Source organism: Oryzias latipes, chromosome 12 (genome assembly GCF_053564925.1).
Source record: "Oryzias latipes strain Hd-rR chromosome 12, Olatipes_Hd-rR_3.1".
NCBI lineage: Eukaryota > Metazoa > Chordata > Actinopteri > Beloniformes > Adrianichthyidae > Oryzias > Oryzias latipes.
Genome location: NC_136248.1, coordinates 32,007,522 through 32,026,391, shown reverse-complemented (window position 1 = coordinate 32,026,391; position 18,870 = coordinate 32,007,522). Strand labels below are relative to the sequence as shown.

The 18,870-nt window shown below is 49.6% G+C and overlaps 1 protein-coding gene across 1 annotated transcript; it reads right to left on the bottom strand.

Annotated features, from left to right (window-relative positions):
- Positions 1-8,805: 8,805 nt before the first annotated feature.
- actr1b (actin related protein 1B) lies at positions 8,806-14,685 on the bottom strand. The gene is made up of 11 exons (XM_023960428.2): positions 14,398-14,685; positions 12,664-12,728; positions 12,323-12,398; positions 11,533-11,658; positions 11,332-11,456; positions 10,801-11,017; positions 10,640-10,732; positions 10,388-10,562; positions 10,125-10,186; positions 9,994-10,034; positions 8,806-9,872 (listed from the first exon to the last, which is right to left on the bottom strand). Exons 1-11 carry the CDS (start codon positions 14,443-14,445, stop codon positions 9,770-9,772), a joined length of 1,131 nt encoding a protein of 376 aa, XP_023816196.1. The 5' UTR covers positions 14,446-14,685; the 3' UTR covers positions 8,806-9,769.
- Positions 14,686-18,870: the final 4,185 nt, after the last annotated feature.

Genomic DNA, 18,870 nt, shown 5'->3' with positions numbered 1-18,870 from the left:
TGTTAATTGATTTAATGGGGGAGGGGGGGGCGACACGTTTGAATTATTTCATATCAAGGTTTACGTCCTTCAGATGTTCCTATAGAAACTTCATAAACTCCTCTGTCGATTATCTTTTTCAATGTTTTACTGTATTGACTGTGAATCAGAAATGAATGAAGTTATGATGCCAAAGAAGCCCAAGTGTCTCATCATGCAGTACCACGAATCACCACTAGGCTTCATAAGCAAAGGTTTGGCTCCCACTAAAGCGTTCATGTTCTACAGGGTTGACCTCTGGTCCTCTCTGTTCTCTTGCAGGTGAACTCTGGTGCGGTTCACTTCAGTGAGACAGACTTTTTTCCGTTCTGGTCAAACCTCATTTTGTTCAATAGCGCCCCCGAAGGAGCAGGTGTTGGAACTGCGGGACTTTTTTTTTCTCGAGCCGTTTGGTCTTCTTGGGTCTTTGGTTTTAGTCATGCCGCAAGTGAAACTGAACCCAGGTGATGGGTGTGTGTGTGTGTGGGGGGGGGGGGGTTACACAGCAAAAACACCCCCCCTAAAAAAGAGGGGGGGCTCTTAACATTAAAATTTTTATTTAAATACCTTTTTAAAAAAATCTGGGTACGAAAAATGGTCTGTCCATGAATTCTTGCTTTGATAAAAGAAATGTAAGGATGTTTTCTCAAACTGAGAACATTTTGCTGCTGGAAACATTTCCTGATCCGATTATTTTTCTTGCGAGACAGAAAATAAAACAGTTTTTGTTGAAACAAGGAGCTTTAACTTTCTGAAGATTGAGTTTCTGCAGTGTGGTCAGAAGAAAACCCACAATCCTTTGGTGTTCTAAGGATTTTTGCTGTAGCTGGAGCGTGTGTAGCATGCTAACTCTAAGACTGTTGGAGTTCTGGACATAAAGAATTTTGTTGCAGCAGCTGTTTGATCCAAATGTGGCAACAGTTGCTGAAAAAGAACAAATGACCGTAACTAAAACTCCTCTTTGTGGATTTTTCCATTCATCAGTTTGTGTTGCACTGAAGTGTAGTTTTGTTTCTGTCGATCCGCCGATTATCTTCTCCCCCGACCAAGAAACCCATAATCATTTTAAATCTTTGCTAAAGAAACTCGAGAAAGTCCATTTTCCATTCGTTTAACCGTTTTAGAGGAAATCACTAAAAAGATTCAGAGAAGTTTATGATTGTTGGGTTTTTTCTAAGTCACAGACGTTTGAGACGCTCTCAGACATCAACTGCACTGGAATAGAATGAACAAATGTAAAAAAAACTCTTTTACTGAGGAAATAGTCGTTTTTTGCCCAAAGACTAAAGGCGTTTGTGTTTGTGTTTGTGTCGCCACGTTTGGCCCAGTGTGGTTTTTTGTGTCATGTTTTCCTCATCGATCAGCTGCTGTGAAATTTCCTGTAGATCAGCGGCGGGAAACGTTTTGACTGGTTGGCCACAGAGGGTTCTAGAAATTGTCCAAAGGGCCGGACCGGAAGCGGATGCGTGGAGTGTTTTGGTAATCCTCCTCATAAGAGAGAAAGAACCTTAAATCTGGACAGAAATTTGCTTTAGTTTTGATTGAAATTTGATATAAATATTCAAAAACAGAATATTTTGGAGTTTTTATTTCAAAACTGCGGCTTTGGTTCTCGTTTTAGTGCCAATGACACCAAATGGAGTCATGTTCATCAGGGACAAACTCAAACTCAGAGAAATGCTGCGTTCATGTGGTGCTGGAATGATGGGAAAAATGCCTGTTGGACTTGAAAAACACACTTGAACGTCACAAACACAACAAATGTTCTCTGAGCCTCGACAAAGGTCTATGGAGAGACAGCAGAGTTACAGGGAAAAGAAAACTTATTCCAGTTTGGGGGGCCAGATTCAATGGTTTAACGGGCCACATATGGCCCCCGGGCCGTAGTTCCCCCCCCTCTGCTGTGGACGTCTGTCAGGTTGACTTTTCACTGGAGTTATTTTCCTTCTTGGGCTCTGATTCCAAAAGATTTGATCCTCCTGGATCTGGTGTGGATCTCCTGTAGACGTTTCCTCTGTTCTCCATGACCCGTGTTCGTTTGCTCATGTTCTCCATGACCCGTGTTCGTTTCCTCTGTTCTCCATGACCCGTGTTCGTTTGCTCATGTTCTCCATGACCCGTGTTCGTTTCCTCTGTTCTCCATGACCCGTGTTCGTTTGCTCATGTTCTCCATGACCCGTGTTCGTTTGCTCATGTTCTCCATGACCCGTGTTCGTTTGCTCATGTTCTCCATGACCCGTGTTCGTTTGCTCATGTTCTCCATGACCCGTGTTCGTTTGCTCATGTTCTCCATGACCCGTGTTCGTTTCCTCTGTTCTCCATGACCCGTGTTCGTTTGCTCATGTTCTCCATGACCCGTGTTCGTTTGCTCATGTTCTCCATGACCCGTGTTCGTTTGCTCATGTTCTCCATGACCCGTGTTCGTTTGCTCATGTTCTCCATGACCCGTGTTCGTTTCCTCTGTTCTCCATGACCCGTGTTCGTTTGCTCATGTTCTCCATGACCCGTGTTCGTTTGCTCATGTTCTCCATGACCCGTGTTCGTTTGCTCATGTTCTCCATGACCCGTGTTCGTTTGCTCATGTTCTCCATGACCCGTGTTCGTTTGCTCATGTTCTCCATGACCCGTGTTCGTTTGCTCATGTTCTCCATGACCCGTGTTCGTTTGCTCATGTTCTCCATGACCCGTGTTCGTTTGCTCATGTTCTCCATGACCCGTGTTCGTTTCCTCTGTTCTCCATGACCCGTGTTCGTTTGCTCATGTTCTCCATGACCCGTGTTCGTTTGCTCATGTTCTCCATGACCCGTGTTCGTTTGCTCATGTTCTCCATGACCCGTGTTCGTTTGCTCATGTTCTCCATGACCCGTGTTCGTTTGCTCATGTTCTCCATGACCCGTGTTCGTTTGCTCATGTTCTCCATGACCCGTGTTCGTTTGCTCATGTTCTCCATGACCCGTGTTCGTTTGCTCATGTTCTCCATGACCCGTGTTCGTTTGCTCATGTTCTCCATGACCCGTGTTCGTTTCCTCTGTTCTCCATGACCCGTGTTCGTTTGCTCATGTTCCAACAACAGTGTGGCTGTTTTCTCTACTTGATGCTGTAAACGTGTCTGATGTCAGTGAAGAACGTCTGAATAAACTTCAGCTGCTTCGTCTCAGTTTGGTCTGGATGTTCTTTACCAAAAGTGGAGAATTCTTCAGCAAAATATCTTTCTTTCTGGAAACGTCATCATTTTTACCTAAAATATGAGATGAATAGAAAAATCTGTTTAAAACATCCAACTGGACAAACATTTGTGGTCATGTAACATTTCATTACATTCAAAGTCAGACTGAAAACATTCCTCTTTGGACCGGATTATTATCAGACTAGCTAGTATTCAGAGATTATTTAACTTAATGTTAATGTGTTTAAATTAAACTAAATAACAAGAACTATTTGTTTAAAAGGCTGCTTGAAGTTGAAGCTGGGGTAACTATGGTGCACTGGGGTTCTGTCCCCCCAACCACGGCTGGATGAAGCTCGTCTGCTGGACTTTTATATATGTAGTTGTAGATTTAGATAAGTTAATTCTTCTCTAAGAGTTCTGGTAAATCGCCTGTCCGTCCTGGGGGAGGATCCCTCCTTCATGTGGGCACCCCTGAGGTTTCTTCGTTTTTTCCGGAATCCGGTTTTTTAGGAGTTTTTCCTCACAGAGAAGGGGGGTCTAAGGGCAGGGATGCCAGTATAGCTTAGTCAGTTTGTTAGTTCATTTTAGTATTTTTCTATTGAACTCTTTGTATTCGTGATCCTTTTGAGTTCATGTTTTACTTTGAAGCCCATCGAGACGACTGTTGTTGTGAATTTGGGCTACAAATAAAATGGAATTGAATTGAATTGCATCAGCGGCCTGTGATCTCACTCCATCGCTGTAATTCTTATCAGGTGATCTTTAGCAAAGTTGGCTTTACATGTAGCTGTTCTACTGGCATCAAAGAAGAACAAATCTTTTTTTTCTCTTTGTAAATAAAATCTATACATTAAACTGGGAGCAGAAATACTGAAGTTCTGACAGTACGAGTGGACCACAGTTCTGCTGGGGAACTTGGAGAACAAAGGATGGACCCAATCCCATAAACTCAAAGACAGTCAGAACCATCCAGAACCAGAACCTTTAAAGGGTTGGATGAAGGTGGAAAAGAACCGGTTCCCATGTTCTGCAGACGGTCTCAGATCTTTTAATAGTTTGATTTCATTGATTTATATTTCAAAATGACAGAAAACAGAGCAGATCTGGAACGGAAGGAAAAGGTTTTACTGAAAGTTTGGTCCCCACCTTCATATCCTGGGCTACTTTGCATTTCCACTGTTGCCATGGCAACTAGATCCCCCATAGAATAAATGGCTGTTATATCACAGAAACTTGCTTCCTCGATTTCACCCCCCACCCCACGTCTGTGTCCCTCTGCAGGTATTTCTAAAACCACCTCAGAAAAGATCAAACGGGAATTTGTTTAACCTAAAAACAAACTTTTTTTATAATTTTATCCCTGAAGGTCCAGAGAGCGTCTGGAGAAACAGGAAAAAAGAAAGGTTCATGCTGAAACCAGTGACTGTATAGAGAAACTGGACAGAGTGGCCCCGCCCCCTTTGAGCGTTCCAAACAGGAAGTGGTTCTGAGTAACTGTCGTTCTATTGGTCCGATCTGGATCTGAAACCTTTTTCTAACATCTTCAAGGTATTCAAGTTATACACTGACTGTTCAGATGCCTCAATAAAAGTGGGTGGAGTCTTCCAACAACTCCTGATTGGTGACAGTGGTTGCCATAGAAACGATGGCTCAGACCTGCTTCCTGATGATGTCAGGCTTCAAAGGGCAGAAAAATGTGTGTGATGGTTGAAAGCAGACGTAAAGACGACAGACGTCCTGATGTTCTCCACCGCTGAGCTTCCCAGAGGTTCTTCCAGAGACGTTCCTTATCCTGCAGAGAAGGTCAGTCATGTCTTCTGCTGGTGAAAGGGGGGGGGGGGGGGGCTTGGACCTACCAAGATCAGGACAGACTGATCATTTCTGAAGGATTCCTAAAAAGGTCCTATCGCTGGTTTAGATCCTGTTATCGGGATCCAAACCCTTACGAGGGTGGAGGTCTTTACTTGCGGCTCATTGGCTGGATCTGAACCGGCTGGTGGAGCTCACAGGTTTGCTGGGCCTGAACTTTGATCAGATGGAATTCAAGGCTGTTATCCGAGTGGCATCGAACAAAACATCAGAGCAGACCTTCGATCTTCAGTGGACCGTCATGATGGGAAGGTCATGTGGTGGGGGGGTTGGGTTCTGCCGGGTTGACCTTCTGTCCAAGCATCTCCAGGATGGGAGCAGCAGAGGCGTAGACCTGAACCTGAACCGTTGGCGTCTTCTCCTTCAGGTCAGACGCCGCCTCACTGAGTATTTTGTTAGGCACTGGTCTGGTTTTCTGTCTCCTCAGAGTCCTAATGTCTGTCCTCATGGAAGTGATGCTGACTGGGGAGTTGATCCCAGTTTCAGGTTGGGACTTCAGAGAATTTCTGAACTGAATCAACCGAAGGTTCGACGGCTTCAAGGAGGAACGATCGGTCCTGGAAGCGTTTGGAGCAGAAAGGACGGAGGCTGAGTTTAAGTTCTGAAGCCGGATTTAAAGGACAGCAGGAAGACCAGCAGCAGAGGATGGAGGACGCCTCGACTCTCATGTCAATAAAATGAAGAACTTCCTGCTAAATAAACATAATCATCTGGTTTGTGTCATCTTTTATGCCTTATTTCATATTCTTATAACTGGGGTGTATTTTTAAATCAGTCATTGGATCTCATTAAAGTTCAGATTTGCATTTCTTTAGGACTGTGTCTCTGTGATTGGCAGATCAGAGTTTTAATCTTGACTCTGTCCTCCCCTTTGCTGTTTTTAGAAGGTTGGTATCAGGTCTGCATTTGTCTGTCGCAGACAGTAACCATGGAAACAGCATCTCTCAGATGGAGACAGACTCTTCTTCTTATTGAACCGTCTTTGGGTTAAACTGAGCACAAGTCAGAAATCCTGCAGCTGTCCGTCAAAGTTTCGGGTTCTCTTTATAGACTGAACTGATGCCGATCCGTGCAGAGTGAGACCACCGGAACCGGCTCAGCTCATCCCCGGACCGCCAGGTTCCCCGCCAGTTCTGCTCATCAGCCAATGGGGAAACTTCCAGCTCGAGGAAATCTGGAACTGCTGCTTTGCTCCTCCCACTTTTGGGGGTGGAGCATCAAGGGGCCGTTCCACAACCGTCTATGTCCACAGTTTAACAGCCGTGTTAAAGAAAGTCAGACTAGAAACGGGATTCTGGCCTCAACTTCACTTTGCAGGACAGTTTGGACCTTAAAGCTTTGGTTTTGACTTTTGAACAGCAGCCAGCGTTGCCAGGATTTATGACTTCTGATCATAAAAGACAGTTCCCACCCTGGCTCTGGACGGTTACAGGTGCATCAGATCAAGGACAAACCGCCTTAAAAACAGTTTTTTCCCCAAAGCCATAACCATCCTGAACTCCCACATGCAGTGACACTGACAGCTCCACCCCCATGTCTCCCTCTTTCACTATGCGCATCTCATGTCAACACCATCTCATGATGTGCAATATATTCCCATCAATGTGTAATATAGTAAGTGCAATTATATCTCTGCCATCATAGGCTTAACTGTTTTTATTTTAACTACCTCTCCGTGGAAATTTTCTATTTTCTATTGCACCTTTGTAAATTTTTTGGTACTTGGTATATTGTATTCTTCAGTTTTGTGAAATAATTTTATTTTTCTATTATTTCTGTGAATTTATTTTCCTATGCATGCTAGCACTGAATAGTGAGCGGCTTTTTTTTTTCATTTCATTGTATACGCGAATGATGCATGTTGTACATGTGCACAGTGACAATAAAGGCATTCTATTCTATTCTATTGTGTCACAGTTTTCCAGCCCAAAAGTCATCTAAGAACCGCCAGACACAGCAAAAAACCTCCCAACAGGGGTGGAGTAGGGGGGGTTATATGTGTGTGTGATTGGTCCCTACTGGACCTATTTAGTAAAGTATTGAATATTTCGGACCGGCCTTCCATTCATTTTCTTAACCCTTTTTGTCCGTTTCATGGTTTCTGGAGCCAGTCCCGGCTCCTGTGGGGTGAAGTGGGTACACCCTGGACCAGGGGGGGTTTCCAACCAGGGTGCGGCGCGTGCGGCTCTATCATCCTCGTGCCGCGGCTGTCTGTGGATTCTTAAATAACTATTATATTGTAACAATCCAGCCGGACCGTCTCTAAAGCGGCGTAGCGTAAGCCGTCGAGGGAGGACTGTCTGTGCCCGATATACCGCACGACCCCGGACAGCCTCAGGCAGGAATGAACACTGAGACAGGCAAAGTCACCTGTTGAGCATCAGGCCCGCTTACTACATCACGTACAAACAGCATGGAGCGTCAATTCAGTGCCCAACCCTCTGACTCAAGGTTTCACCCTAAAGCTCCCCACTTCCCATGAGCCTTAGCTACAATATGTTCTAAGATTTCCACGTTAAATTAATGCTGATCTAATCTGAGCCAGAGCGCCCCGAGTGTCGTGTCAACCTGCTGCTCTGATGACCGTGTTTAACGCTCTCTGTGTAGAACAGACTGAGGAGGCGGGAAAAACAACTCAGCTGAGGAGGATGTGAACAGGTGTACAGGTAGAGAGGCGGGGGAGGGGCTTTGACTCACCCTCCCTGTGTTCTCATTTCTGAACATGATCACCATGCAGAAGTCTTTAACATAATAAACCTGATGTCTCCACATTCTCCGTGTCTAACATGCATGGATAAACACAGACACCACTCCATGCAGCGATCGGACCATAACATTAGCTGGTAGCTCCGCCCACACGCAGCCGCGGTACCAAGCTTTAAAGAACAGCATTTCTAAGAATGGCTTATATACTTATATAGCGCCTTTCTTCCTACAAGGACAAAGCGCTTTACAGTCACACACACATTCACACACTGAAGAGGCGGGGCCTTGCACACCCCCAACAACAGGTTAATGACAGAGCCCGGTGCATTAAGCGTCTCTGCCGTACATAGAACTCCAACGGCCCAACAAAGTCCACTAGTATATATTCATGAGGGGAAAAACCCGCCAAACCGACCCTAAAACCGCCCCATCTGGCAACACTGACAGCAGCAGAACACCAACCGACCCTCACGCCCGTCTGGCCTAAGGCCCCAGGCCTCCCACCTACGGTGGCCCTGAGGTTCAATTCACACCACGGAGCCACGCAGGGCAAAAACACAGTCAAGGTCTCCACGACGATGAAAAAGCAAAACAACAACCTGACATCTAGAAACAAACACAAAAATAAAACAATAAAAATGAAACATTTGGGAAATCAGAAATCCAAATCAAACGTTAAAAATGGAAATAAAGTCAGAAACCAGCAGAGGGAGGAGCTATGACATCACTGATGACGTTTTAACCACACCTGTCACAAAGCCGTCCTGGATCTGTTCTGATCAGAAAACCTTTAGTTTGTGGACGTCATCCACAGACGTGACACGTCAGTCCTGTCTGTCATGTGCTCGTGCGCCCCCCCCCCTCCTTCAGGGGAGGGGCCAAATGAAAAAAACTAAAACTGTGAAGCATGGCAGTGTGACTGTCATGGTCTGGGACAGCCTTTCTACTGAAGCTTTCATGTCAGATTTTACCATGACTTTTACCCCCCCCCCCCCCCCCCCAAAAAAAAAACCTCAGGTAAAAAAACACAAAGGGACATGAAAGCAGCAGCCATTAACTTATTTATTATACTGAATTTACGAAAAGTAAAAGCAAACACTTGAAGAAAGAGTTTTGTACATTTTTAGTCACGTGGTTTTCCGACTGTACACGAGGCTGACTCCTCCCACTTTCTGCTCCTCCGTCGGCTTCTCTAAAAAACACCCAGAAGCACACAGCGTGGACGCCCCGGCGCCGGAGTAAGGCGGGTGGACGACCCCTTCACTGCTGCAGGGAAATCAAAAGACTGGGGGTCCGACTGTTCGGTGGATGGGGGGGGGGGGGCTGTGCCTTCTCAAACTGACAGCTGCTGACAGAACACCAGCAGTTTCTGTGACCCTCATTTACACCCGACTGCACCTGAACGCAGCAGCCCTATGGGGGCGGAGCCAAACCCTGGAACATGTAGATGATTGTTCTTTGACAAATATTTGTTCTGCGGGACAGGAAATGATGTCAGAGGTTATTTCAGCAAATATGTATCTTTGTTTTAGTTTCAGAGGAAAATCCTTCAGAAACATGAAGACAGAAAGAGAGGATGGATCAGCGGAGAACAGAAGAAAGGCAGCGCGGCGGAGGGCCGTCATGGAGGAGGATGATGATGGATAATACAGTGAGGTCGACCTTCGGCGTCGGCTCCGAGCGCTAACCGCAAATGGGAGGAGCTACGGACAAACATGGCGGGGGAACCGATCTGAAGCTCGGGTCTGGAATGGAAACGCTCTGACGGTGACCCGCGCTTCGGGAGTCCACGGCCCCCAGAACCCCCCCGACCGCTCTCTGCATGTGATGGTGTGTGTGTTTGTTGGGGGGGCTGCTGTCAGGGGGGGGGGGGTTTGTTACCATGGAAAGCAGCACACCAACATGCGGCTGAAGGCAATGCTCTTCAGCACCGTGAGGGGGGGCGTCTGGGGGCAGTTTTGAGAGGGGGGGGGACGTCTGCACAGCGCCGGACCCCCCCTCCCCCGCTTAGAAGGTCTTCCTGTGGATGGCACGCGCTCTGTCTTCTTCATATTCCCGCTTGGATATCCACATCTTCTTGAAGGTATCCAGAGATGCAAGGATGGAGCCGCTGTGAGGGGGGGGGACACAAAGCGTCATCCTTAGTCTGCAACCCCCCATGGACCCCCCCACCACCAGTTTCCATCAGAAAAAAAGGCTTTTAAGATCACAAAATCACAGCGGCATCTTACCCGATCCACGTGGAGTACAGACGCTCCTGGGGGGCAGAGATCTGGGGGGGGGCAAGCAGAGGTCACAGTCAGAAGTCTGAGGTCATGACGGATGGAGTCCGCCTCAAGAACCCGTCTGCAGGAGAACCGACCTTGATCTTCACGTCTTTAGGAGCCAGTTTCTTTACTTCAGTTAGTAACCGCTCCCCGAAACCTGCAGACAGACATGGGGGGGTCAGGTCTCTGAGGACCAGCTGGATCCAGGCCCCCTCCTGCTGAGGATCAGCCGGATCCAGGCCCCCTCCTGTTGAGGATCAGCCGGATCCAAGGCCCCTCCTGATGAGTTCTCGGTCCAGATAAAACTGCTTCCTCCCTGCAGACTTTCACAATAAAGCGCCAGCGGGTGAGCCCTTGCCTTTGATGAGCGTGGAGCCCCCGCACAGCACGATGGTGGAGAAGAGCGTGCGCCGCAGGTCCATGTCGGACTTCTGGATGGCGTAGGCCAGAACCTCGTGGATCCCCGAGCTCTCCTCTCCGATCAGGTCGGGTCTGAACAGCAGCTCGGGCGCTCGGAACCTGGCGGGTCCGATCTGAGGAGCAACAGGAGCAGGTTTCAGGGTTTCTGCCGGCAGGAGGTCCTTGGGTGAGGGGAGGGGTCTGCACTGACGTTTAAGGTGCTCCCGTCAGGAAGGACGTACTGGGCCTTCTCCGTTTCCAAGGTTTCATCCTTCTGGGGGTTCAGGGAGAGGTAGCAGGCCCTCTGCGGAAAGCTCAGGTCAGATCTCCGGCAGCAGAAGCCTCGTCGCTGCTCGGCCCCGCCCCCCTCACCTCCTTGACGGTGCGGACGACCTCGAACTCGGCGGACGTGTTGAAGTTGTAACCCTCTTTGCGCAGCAGCAGGCGGAGGTAGCGTGACACGTCTCTGCCGGCGATGTCCACGCGCATGATGGAGTGGGGGATGGCGAAGCCCTCGTAGATGGGAACCACGTGGGTGACGCCGTCGCCAGAGTCCAGCACCACGCCGGTGGTGCGTCCTGTGGCGTACCTGCAGGGGGCGGAGCATCCACATGAGGGGCGTGAAGCGATTGGATGGAACGAGTGTTTTTCTGAGACGGAAACTTTCAAAATCTCAACCAGACGAGAAGAAAACATCGTAAAACCAGGAAAAACACATTTCTGCTTTAAGATCAAAACTGTCTCATTTATGGTTCTTGTTTCTACCATTTGAAGTTCTTAGTTCAGACTTCTGCAGCTTAAAACAAAGTTTTCCTGACATCTCAGTTCCGTTTGTGCTGCTGTGCTGCCCCCTGCTGTCTGCAGAGGGCAGCACACGGGGGGAGGGGGGGGGGGGGTTCTTACAAGCTGAGCACAGCCTGCATGGAGATGAAGAGTGCAGGAACGTTGAAGGTCTCGAAGAAGATCTCTGCGGCCTTCTCTCTGTTCTTGCTGGGGTTGAGCGGCGCCTCTGTCAGCAGCACAGGATGCTGCACAGGAGAAGACGCAGGCCGTTACTGAGCACGCCCGCCGCGTCCCGCCTGCGCGTCCCGAAGCCGCGCTCACCTCCTCGGAGAACGTCTGCAGCTGCTCCTTGGAGTAGACGTACTGCCAGATCCTCTCCATGTCGTTCCAGTCCTTCACGATGCCGTGCTCCATGGGGTAGCGGACCGACAGCAGGCCGCGGTGCTCCTGAGGCGCAGAACAGACACGGCTTCACCTTCAACGGCCGCGGCTCGGAAAACGCTTACAGAAACATCAGAACTTAGTGGAAGGAGTGTGGGCAGAAGCAGGAGACAGAGACGTCTGTGGAAACAGTGGTTCTGAAAGGAGTCCACGGGTCAGAACCAGCAGCAGGGAGACGACATCATTCATTCAGTCTCTCAGAAACCTCTGTACCGCCGTCACCACGGAAAACACACAACATTACAACACAAGAAGAGAACAACTGCAGAGAGGAGCAGACCACGGCTTTGATTAGACTAGGACTAAACGGTTTTACACTAAATATGGATTAATAACGGTTTCTATAGTTAGGTGGATAACAATGTTGAAAAAAGCGTCTGTCCAGTTTTCCTGCAGCCGCTCTTCGTTCTTCTGCTGATCTACAGCGTTTTCTTGGAGGTTAACGCCAGAAATCGCACAAAAACAAAGAAAATCTCTGCATTTTTGTTCTTTTGTTATAAGTTAAAACCTTTAAATAAAGCTCTTTTTGAATAAAACCATTTCTTTAACTGTCTGCTCAACCAAACATGGAAGCTCTTTGAGAAAACATTTTACTCCACGAAGGCAACAAGCAGCAGAAAACAAAACCTCCTCACATTCAGCAACTCTTATTTTGAAAAACTTCTGGTACCTCTGCCTTGGGGCCGATGAAGAGGTCTCCCTCCAGGGCCCCCGCCATCACGCGCACATGCTTGGGACGTCCCACACTGCAGACAAACCACAGATTTAGGAACAACACCACATTTCTGAGGAAGTCTTCCGCCCCATCAGTGCGTGCACGTGGGTGTGAGCGTGCCCAAAGTAATGACTGAGTAACAGCTGTTCATTTCTCTATTGAAGTCTACAGGTTTATACAGGTACTTCCTGTTTGGAACGTGGGCGGGGGGGGGGGGGGGGGGGGGGGGGCTCAGTCCAGTTCCCGTGTACAGTCAATGGTTCCACACTTAAAACACAGAAAGGGGCGGGACTTACTAGTTAGGGAAACAGTATTTGGGGATCTGGTCACCAGCAAAACCAGCCTTGATGACTCCTGAACCCTGAAGAGAAAAGAAACACCAAAGATCAGAGAACTGTGTGAGAGACACACACACACACACACACTGACACACAGACACGCAGACACACGCAGACACACAGACACACGCAGACACACACACGCAGACACACCCACACAGACACACAGACACACACACGCAGACACACACACGCAGACACACACACGCAGACACACGCAGACACACACACGCAGACACACACATACACACACACGCAGACACACACAGACACACACACGCAGACACACGCAGACACACGCAGACACACACACGCAGACACACCCACACAGACACACAGACACACGCAGACACACACACGCAGACACACACACGCAGACACACACAGACACACGCAGACACACACACGCAGACACACACACGCAGACACACACACACACACACACACACACACACGCAGACACACACAGACACACACGCACAGACACACACGCACAGACACACACGCACAGACACACACGCACAGACACACGCAGACACACACACACGCAAACACACACACACACAGACACACGCAGACATGCACACACACACGCAGACACACGCACAGACACACGCACAGACACACACGCAGACACACACGCAGACACACACACTGACGCAGACACACACGCAGACACACACTTGTGTACGTGTGTGTGTGGTTATATCCCTCTCAAAAGTATGTTGCATCTGTAAAAATGATTTCGACACATGCCTGTAAACAACATTTGTCATGCATGTAGAGAATAATGGAACCGTGAGCGGCAGACGCCTGTGGAACGTCTTTAGAAGGACAGAACCACAGAACCGTAACGTCAGGAACAACCGTCCCTGCAGCGTTTAACGGACATGTTCACATCTCTGATTTGACTGGAAAAACACACACAAGTACACAAAAACACGCACACGGTCATGAGATCCTGCCTGAAGACACGAGCAGACACTGCCTCTGTTCTCTTGGTTCTGATGGGGAGGATTAAAGTTCTGAACCGTGGTTCCTCACCCCCCCATGTTCTGATAACTTTGCTCTCCTCATCAGTGGTTCTGGTCAACAGTTGGACCACCTTTGTGGACGTTTTTAGAGATTTTTCTGGAATTGTAGCGTTCTCTGCAGTCAAACACAGAACCCCCCAGACGGTCCAGGGGGGACTGATGTTTGGATCCACTCTGGGTTAGTGATAAAGTTAGGGTGCAGAGGCCCCCCCAATCCAGATTAATAACCGCTGCAGCATCGTCAGGTTCGGTCACATGACTGAGTAGTCTGCGTCTGTCTGGTTTGTTTCTGCGCTCGGTGCAGCAAAGCTGTCATTTTCCGCCCCATCCTCATCATGAGCCTCCCGCGGCCGTGCTTCACCTGCACCAATCACCGCAGACGGACAGCATCCAGACAGTTGCCTCGGCTAGCCGTTAGCACTGGTAGCTAGCTGGGAGCTGCCGTCCAGCCTGAGTGCGTGGCTCCTTCAGTTATCCCGCAGACTCTGCGTGGGGGCGGGGGTTCGAGCGTTCAGGTGCGCTGTGTTCGGCTGACATAGACACCTATGGCGCGTGGGCGCGTTACAGCGCGCGCGCGGACACAATGGTTACCAGGGGCTAGCGGCTAGCATGCAGCGGCCTGCGTTTGGGTGTGGATGAATGACATCATCATACTCACATTATCGATCACAACCGGCTGGTTGGCCAAGATGTCATAGGACTCCATGACGGACTGGGCGTTTCTGCTGTGTCTGTAGAGATCCGCGCGCGTGTCGCTCGAGCTTTAGTGTTTTAATCATGTAAGAGGGAAACGCCGTGTCACCGTGCAGTCCGCCGACTCGACGCCGCCGCTCCTTACTGCCGCTGCCGCTCAGCGTGGCCCCGCCCCCCAACCAAAACAACCACACATCCGCTTGACTGTCGAATGGAACGGACCAATCACAGCGCAGGATTTATGGACTGACAGAAATTGTGGCCAATCGGGTCGTTTGATGGTCATACGGACGCTGGCAAGGAAACCGTTGTAGCGATGATCCGGTTTTGTTTTTCATTTTAATACATCGATTATATGTTTTTTGCTAATTAAAAACCTGAATTCTTCCTACTGAAAATTGAACTGCAGCAATATTTAAAAGTAATTTCTGCGTCAAAAAATTCAAAGGTTAAAAAAACGACTAACATCTGTAAATCTTTAGGATTAGTGACATGATTATATTTAGTTACTTATTTCCTTCTGTGATTGCTTTATTTGGTTATTATTGATCACCAGTTTGTTTAAAAAAAATTATATTAATTATAATTTTGTTCTTAATAGTTAAGATTTTCAAAAAGTCAAAACAAGGTTGTTTCTCATTCAGAACTATGTTTCATTCATATCTAGTATTTTTATAAATGTATTTTTGTATTGTATTCTGCAAATTTTCAATAAATAAAGAAATAAACAAACAAATATATAAATAGATTGTTTTTATTTCAAAAATCACAAAACAATAAGTAAGGTGGCATGAACCGCCACCTTAACGTGGTGGGGGAGTTTGAGAGCTCGGGTGATCCCAGGAGCTAAGCTGTCTGGGGCTTAAGCCCCTGGTAGGGTCTCCCATGGCAGACAGGTCCTGGGTGACGAGCCAGACAAAGAGCGGTTCATAACCCCTTTATGATAAGAAAGAACAACGACCCGATTACGTCGCCCGGATTGGCGTCACCGGGGCCCCGCTCTGGAGCCAGGCCCAGGGTCGAGGCTCGCGGGCGAGCGCCTGGTGGCCGGGGCTCTTCCCATGGGCCCCGGTCGGGCACAGCCCGAAGGAGCGACGTGGGACCACTCTCCCATGGGCCCACCACCCGTTGGAGACCTCAAAAGGGGCCGGTGCAATGTGGTTTGGGTGGCAGTCGAGGGCGGGTGCCTCGGCGGCCCAAACCCCGATCATGGAATCTGGCTTTTGGGACATGGAATGTCACCTCTCTGGGAGGGAAGGAGCCTGAACTGGTGCAAGAGGTTGAGAGATACCGTCTAGATATAGTCGGGCTCACCTCCACACATAGCCTGGGCTCTGAAACTCAGTCCTTAGAGAGGGGTTGGCTCGCTACCACTCTGGAGTTGCCCAAAGTGAGAGGCGGCGGGCTGGCGTGGGCTTACTCGTGAGCCCCCAGCTCAGCCGCCAAGTGTTGGAGTTCACCCCGGTGGACGAGAGGGTCATGTCCCTCCGCCTCCGGGTGGGGGACAGGTTTCTAACTGTGGTTTCGGCTTACGGGCCGAACAGCAGTTCGGAGTACCAGGCCTTCTTGGTGTCTCTCGAAGGGGTACTGGAAAGTGCCCCAACGGGGGACTCCATTGTCTTCCTGGGGGACTTCAATGCCCACGTGGGCAATGACAGTGGCACCTGGAGGGGTGTGATTGGTAGGAACGCCCCCCCTGATCTGAACCCGAGTGGTGTTTTGTTATTGGACTTCTGTGCTCATCATAGTTTGTCCATAACAAACACCATGTTCGAGCACAAGGGTGTCCATCAATACACCTGGCATCAGGACACCCTAGGCAGGAGGTCAATGATCGACTTTGTAGTTGTTTCAGGCAACCTTCGGCCCTGTGTTTTGGACACTCGGGTGAAGAGAGGGGCGGAGCTGTCCACCTATCACTACCTGGTGGTGAGTTGGATTCACTGGCGGGGAAGGAGGCCGGAAAGACTTGGAAGACCCAAACGTACTGTGAGGGTCTTCTAGGAACGTCTGGCTGAGCCCTCCGTCAGGGAAGTCTTTAACTCCCACATCCGGGAGAACTTCAAACAGGTACCGAGGGAGGTTGGGGACATTGAGTCCGAGTGGACCATGTTTTCCACCTCCATTGTCTCTGCTGCTGCTCGGAGCTGTGGTCGCAAGGTCTCTGGTGCCTGTCGCGGCGGTAACCCCCGAACCCGGTGGTGGACACCGGAAGTAAGGGATGCCGTCAAGCTGAAGAAGGAGTCCTACCAGGCCTGGCTGGCCTGCAGGACTCCAGAGGCAGCTGACAGATACCGGCAGTCTAAGCGAGCTGCGGCCCGGACTGTTGCGGAGGCGAAAACTTGGTCCTGGGAGGAGTTCGGTGAGGCCATGGAGAAGGACAATTGGTTGGCCTCGAAGAAATTCTGGCAAACCATCCGGCGACTCAGGAAGGGAAAGCAGTTCTCCACAGGCACCGTTTTCAATGCGGGTGGGGAGCTGTTGACTTCGACTGGGGACATTGTCGGGCGGTGGAAGGAGTACTTCGAGGATCTCCTCAATCCCACTGACACGCCTTCTTTTGAAGAAGCGGAGAGTGAGGACTTTGGGGTGGGGCTGTCTATTACCCGGGCTGAAGTCACTGAGGTAGTCAACGAGCTCCTCGGTGGCAAGGTCCCGGGGGTGGATGAAGTCCGCCCTGAGCACCTCAAGTCTCTGGATGCTGTGGGAGTGTCTTGGCTGACACGTCTCTGCAGCATCGCGTGGCGGTCGGGAACCGTACCACTGGACTGGCAGACAGGGGTGGTGGTTCCCCTCTTTAAGAAGGGGGACCGGAGGGTGTGTTCCAACCATAGGGGAATTACGATCCTCAGCCTCCCTGGGAAAGTCTATGCCAGGGTACTAGAGAGGAGAGTCTATCCGATAGTCGAACCTCGGATTCAGGAACAACAGTGTGGTTTCCGTCCTGGTCGTGGAACAGTGGACCAGCTCTACACCCTATCTAAGGTGCTGGAGGGATTGTGGGAGTTCGCTCATCCAGTCCACATGTGTTTTGTGGATTTTGAGAAGGCGTTCGACCGCGTCCCCCGTGGCATCCTGTGGGGGGTGCTCTGGCAGTATGGGGTCCGGGGAGCCTTACTGAGGGCTGTCCGGTCTCTGTATGACCGGAGTAGGAGCTTGGTTCGCATAGCCGGCAGTAAGTCAGACCTGTTCCCGGTCCACGTTGGACTCCGGCAGGGCTGCCCTTTATCACCGGTTCTGTTCATAGTTTTTATGGACAGAATTTCTAGGCGCAGCCAGGGGCCGGAAGGGATCTGGTTTGGGGACGACAGGATTTCCTCTCTGCTTTTTGCAGATGATGTTGTCCTGTTGGCTCCATCAAACCGGAGCCTCCAGCGTGCATTGGGGCGCTTTGCGGCCGAGTGTGAAGCGGCTGGGATGAGGGTCAGCACCGCTAAATCTGAGGCCATGGTCCTTGACCGGAGTAAGGTAGTTTGCCATCTCTCGGTGGGTGGAGTGTCCTTGCCTCAGGTGGAGGAGTTTAAATACCTTGGGGTTTTGTTCACGAGTGAGGGAAGATCGGAGCGTGAGATTGACAGGCGGATCGGAGCGGCGTCCGTAGTTATGCGGTCGCTCTATCAGTCCGTCGTGGTGAAGAGAGAGCTGAGCCGAAAAGCAAAGCTCTCAATTTACCGGTCGATCTTGGTTCCAATACTCACCTATGGTCATGAGCTATGGGTCATGACCGAAAGAACGAGGTCCCGAATACAAGCGGCTGAAATGAGCTTCCTCCGTAGGGTGGCTGGGCAATCCCTTAGAGATAGGGTGAGAAGCTCGGTCACCCGCGGGGAGCTCAGAGTAGAACCGCTTCTCCTCCACATCGAAAGGAGCCAGCTGAGGTGGCTCGGGCATCTAGTTTGGATGCCCCCTGGACGCCTCCCTGGCACGTCCCACTGGGCGGAGGCCCCTGGGAAGACCCAGGACACGCTGGAGAGACTACGTCTCTCGGCTGGCCTGGGAACGCCTCGGGGTCCCCCCAGAGGAGCTGGAGGAAGTGGCTGGGGTGAGGGAAGTCTGGGCATCTCTGCTCAGTCTGCTGCCCCCGCGACCCGGTCTCGGATAAGCGTAGGAAGATGGATGGATGGACAAAACAATAACAGCTATGGATGGACAGACAGACAGATAGGATTATCTCAAAATTTTAAGATTAAAATCAGAATTCTGAATTTTTTCTTAGAATTATAAGAATTATAATCTCATAAATCTGAGATTAAAGTTAGAATTTTGCCTTTATTTCTTTCTCCATGGCCCTAATCCTCTTCCGTAGTTAATATATGTTTGCACATTTCCCATAGAAATAACCCAAAAACATTTACTTTACACAGATTTTTGTGCGTCTGTAATTTTAATGTTCACATTTCCCAGTTACAGTGAATGCTACATGACACGTCACTACCTT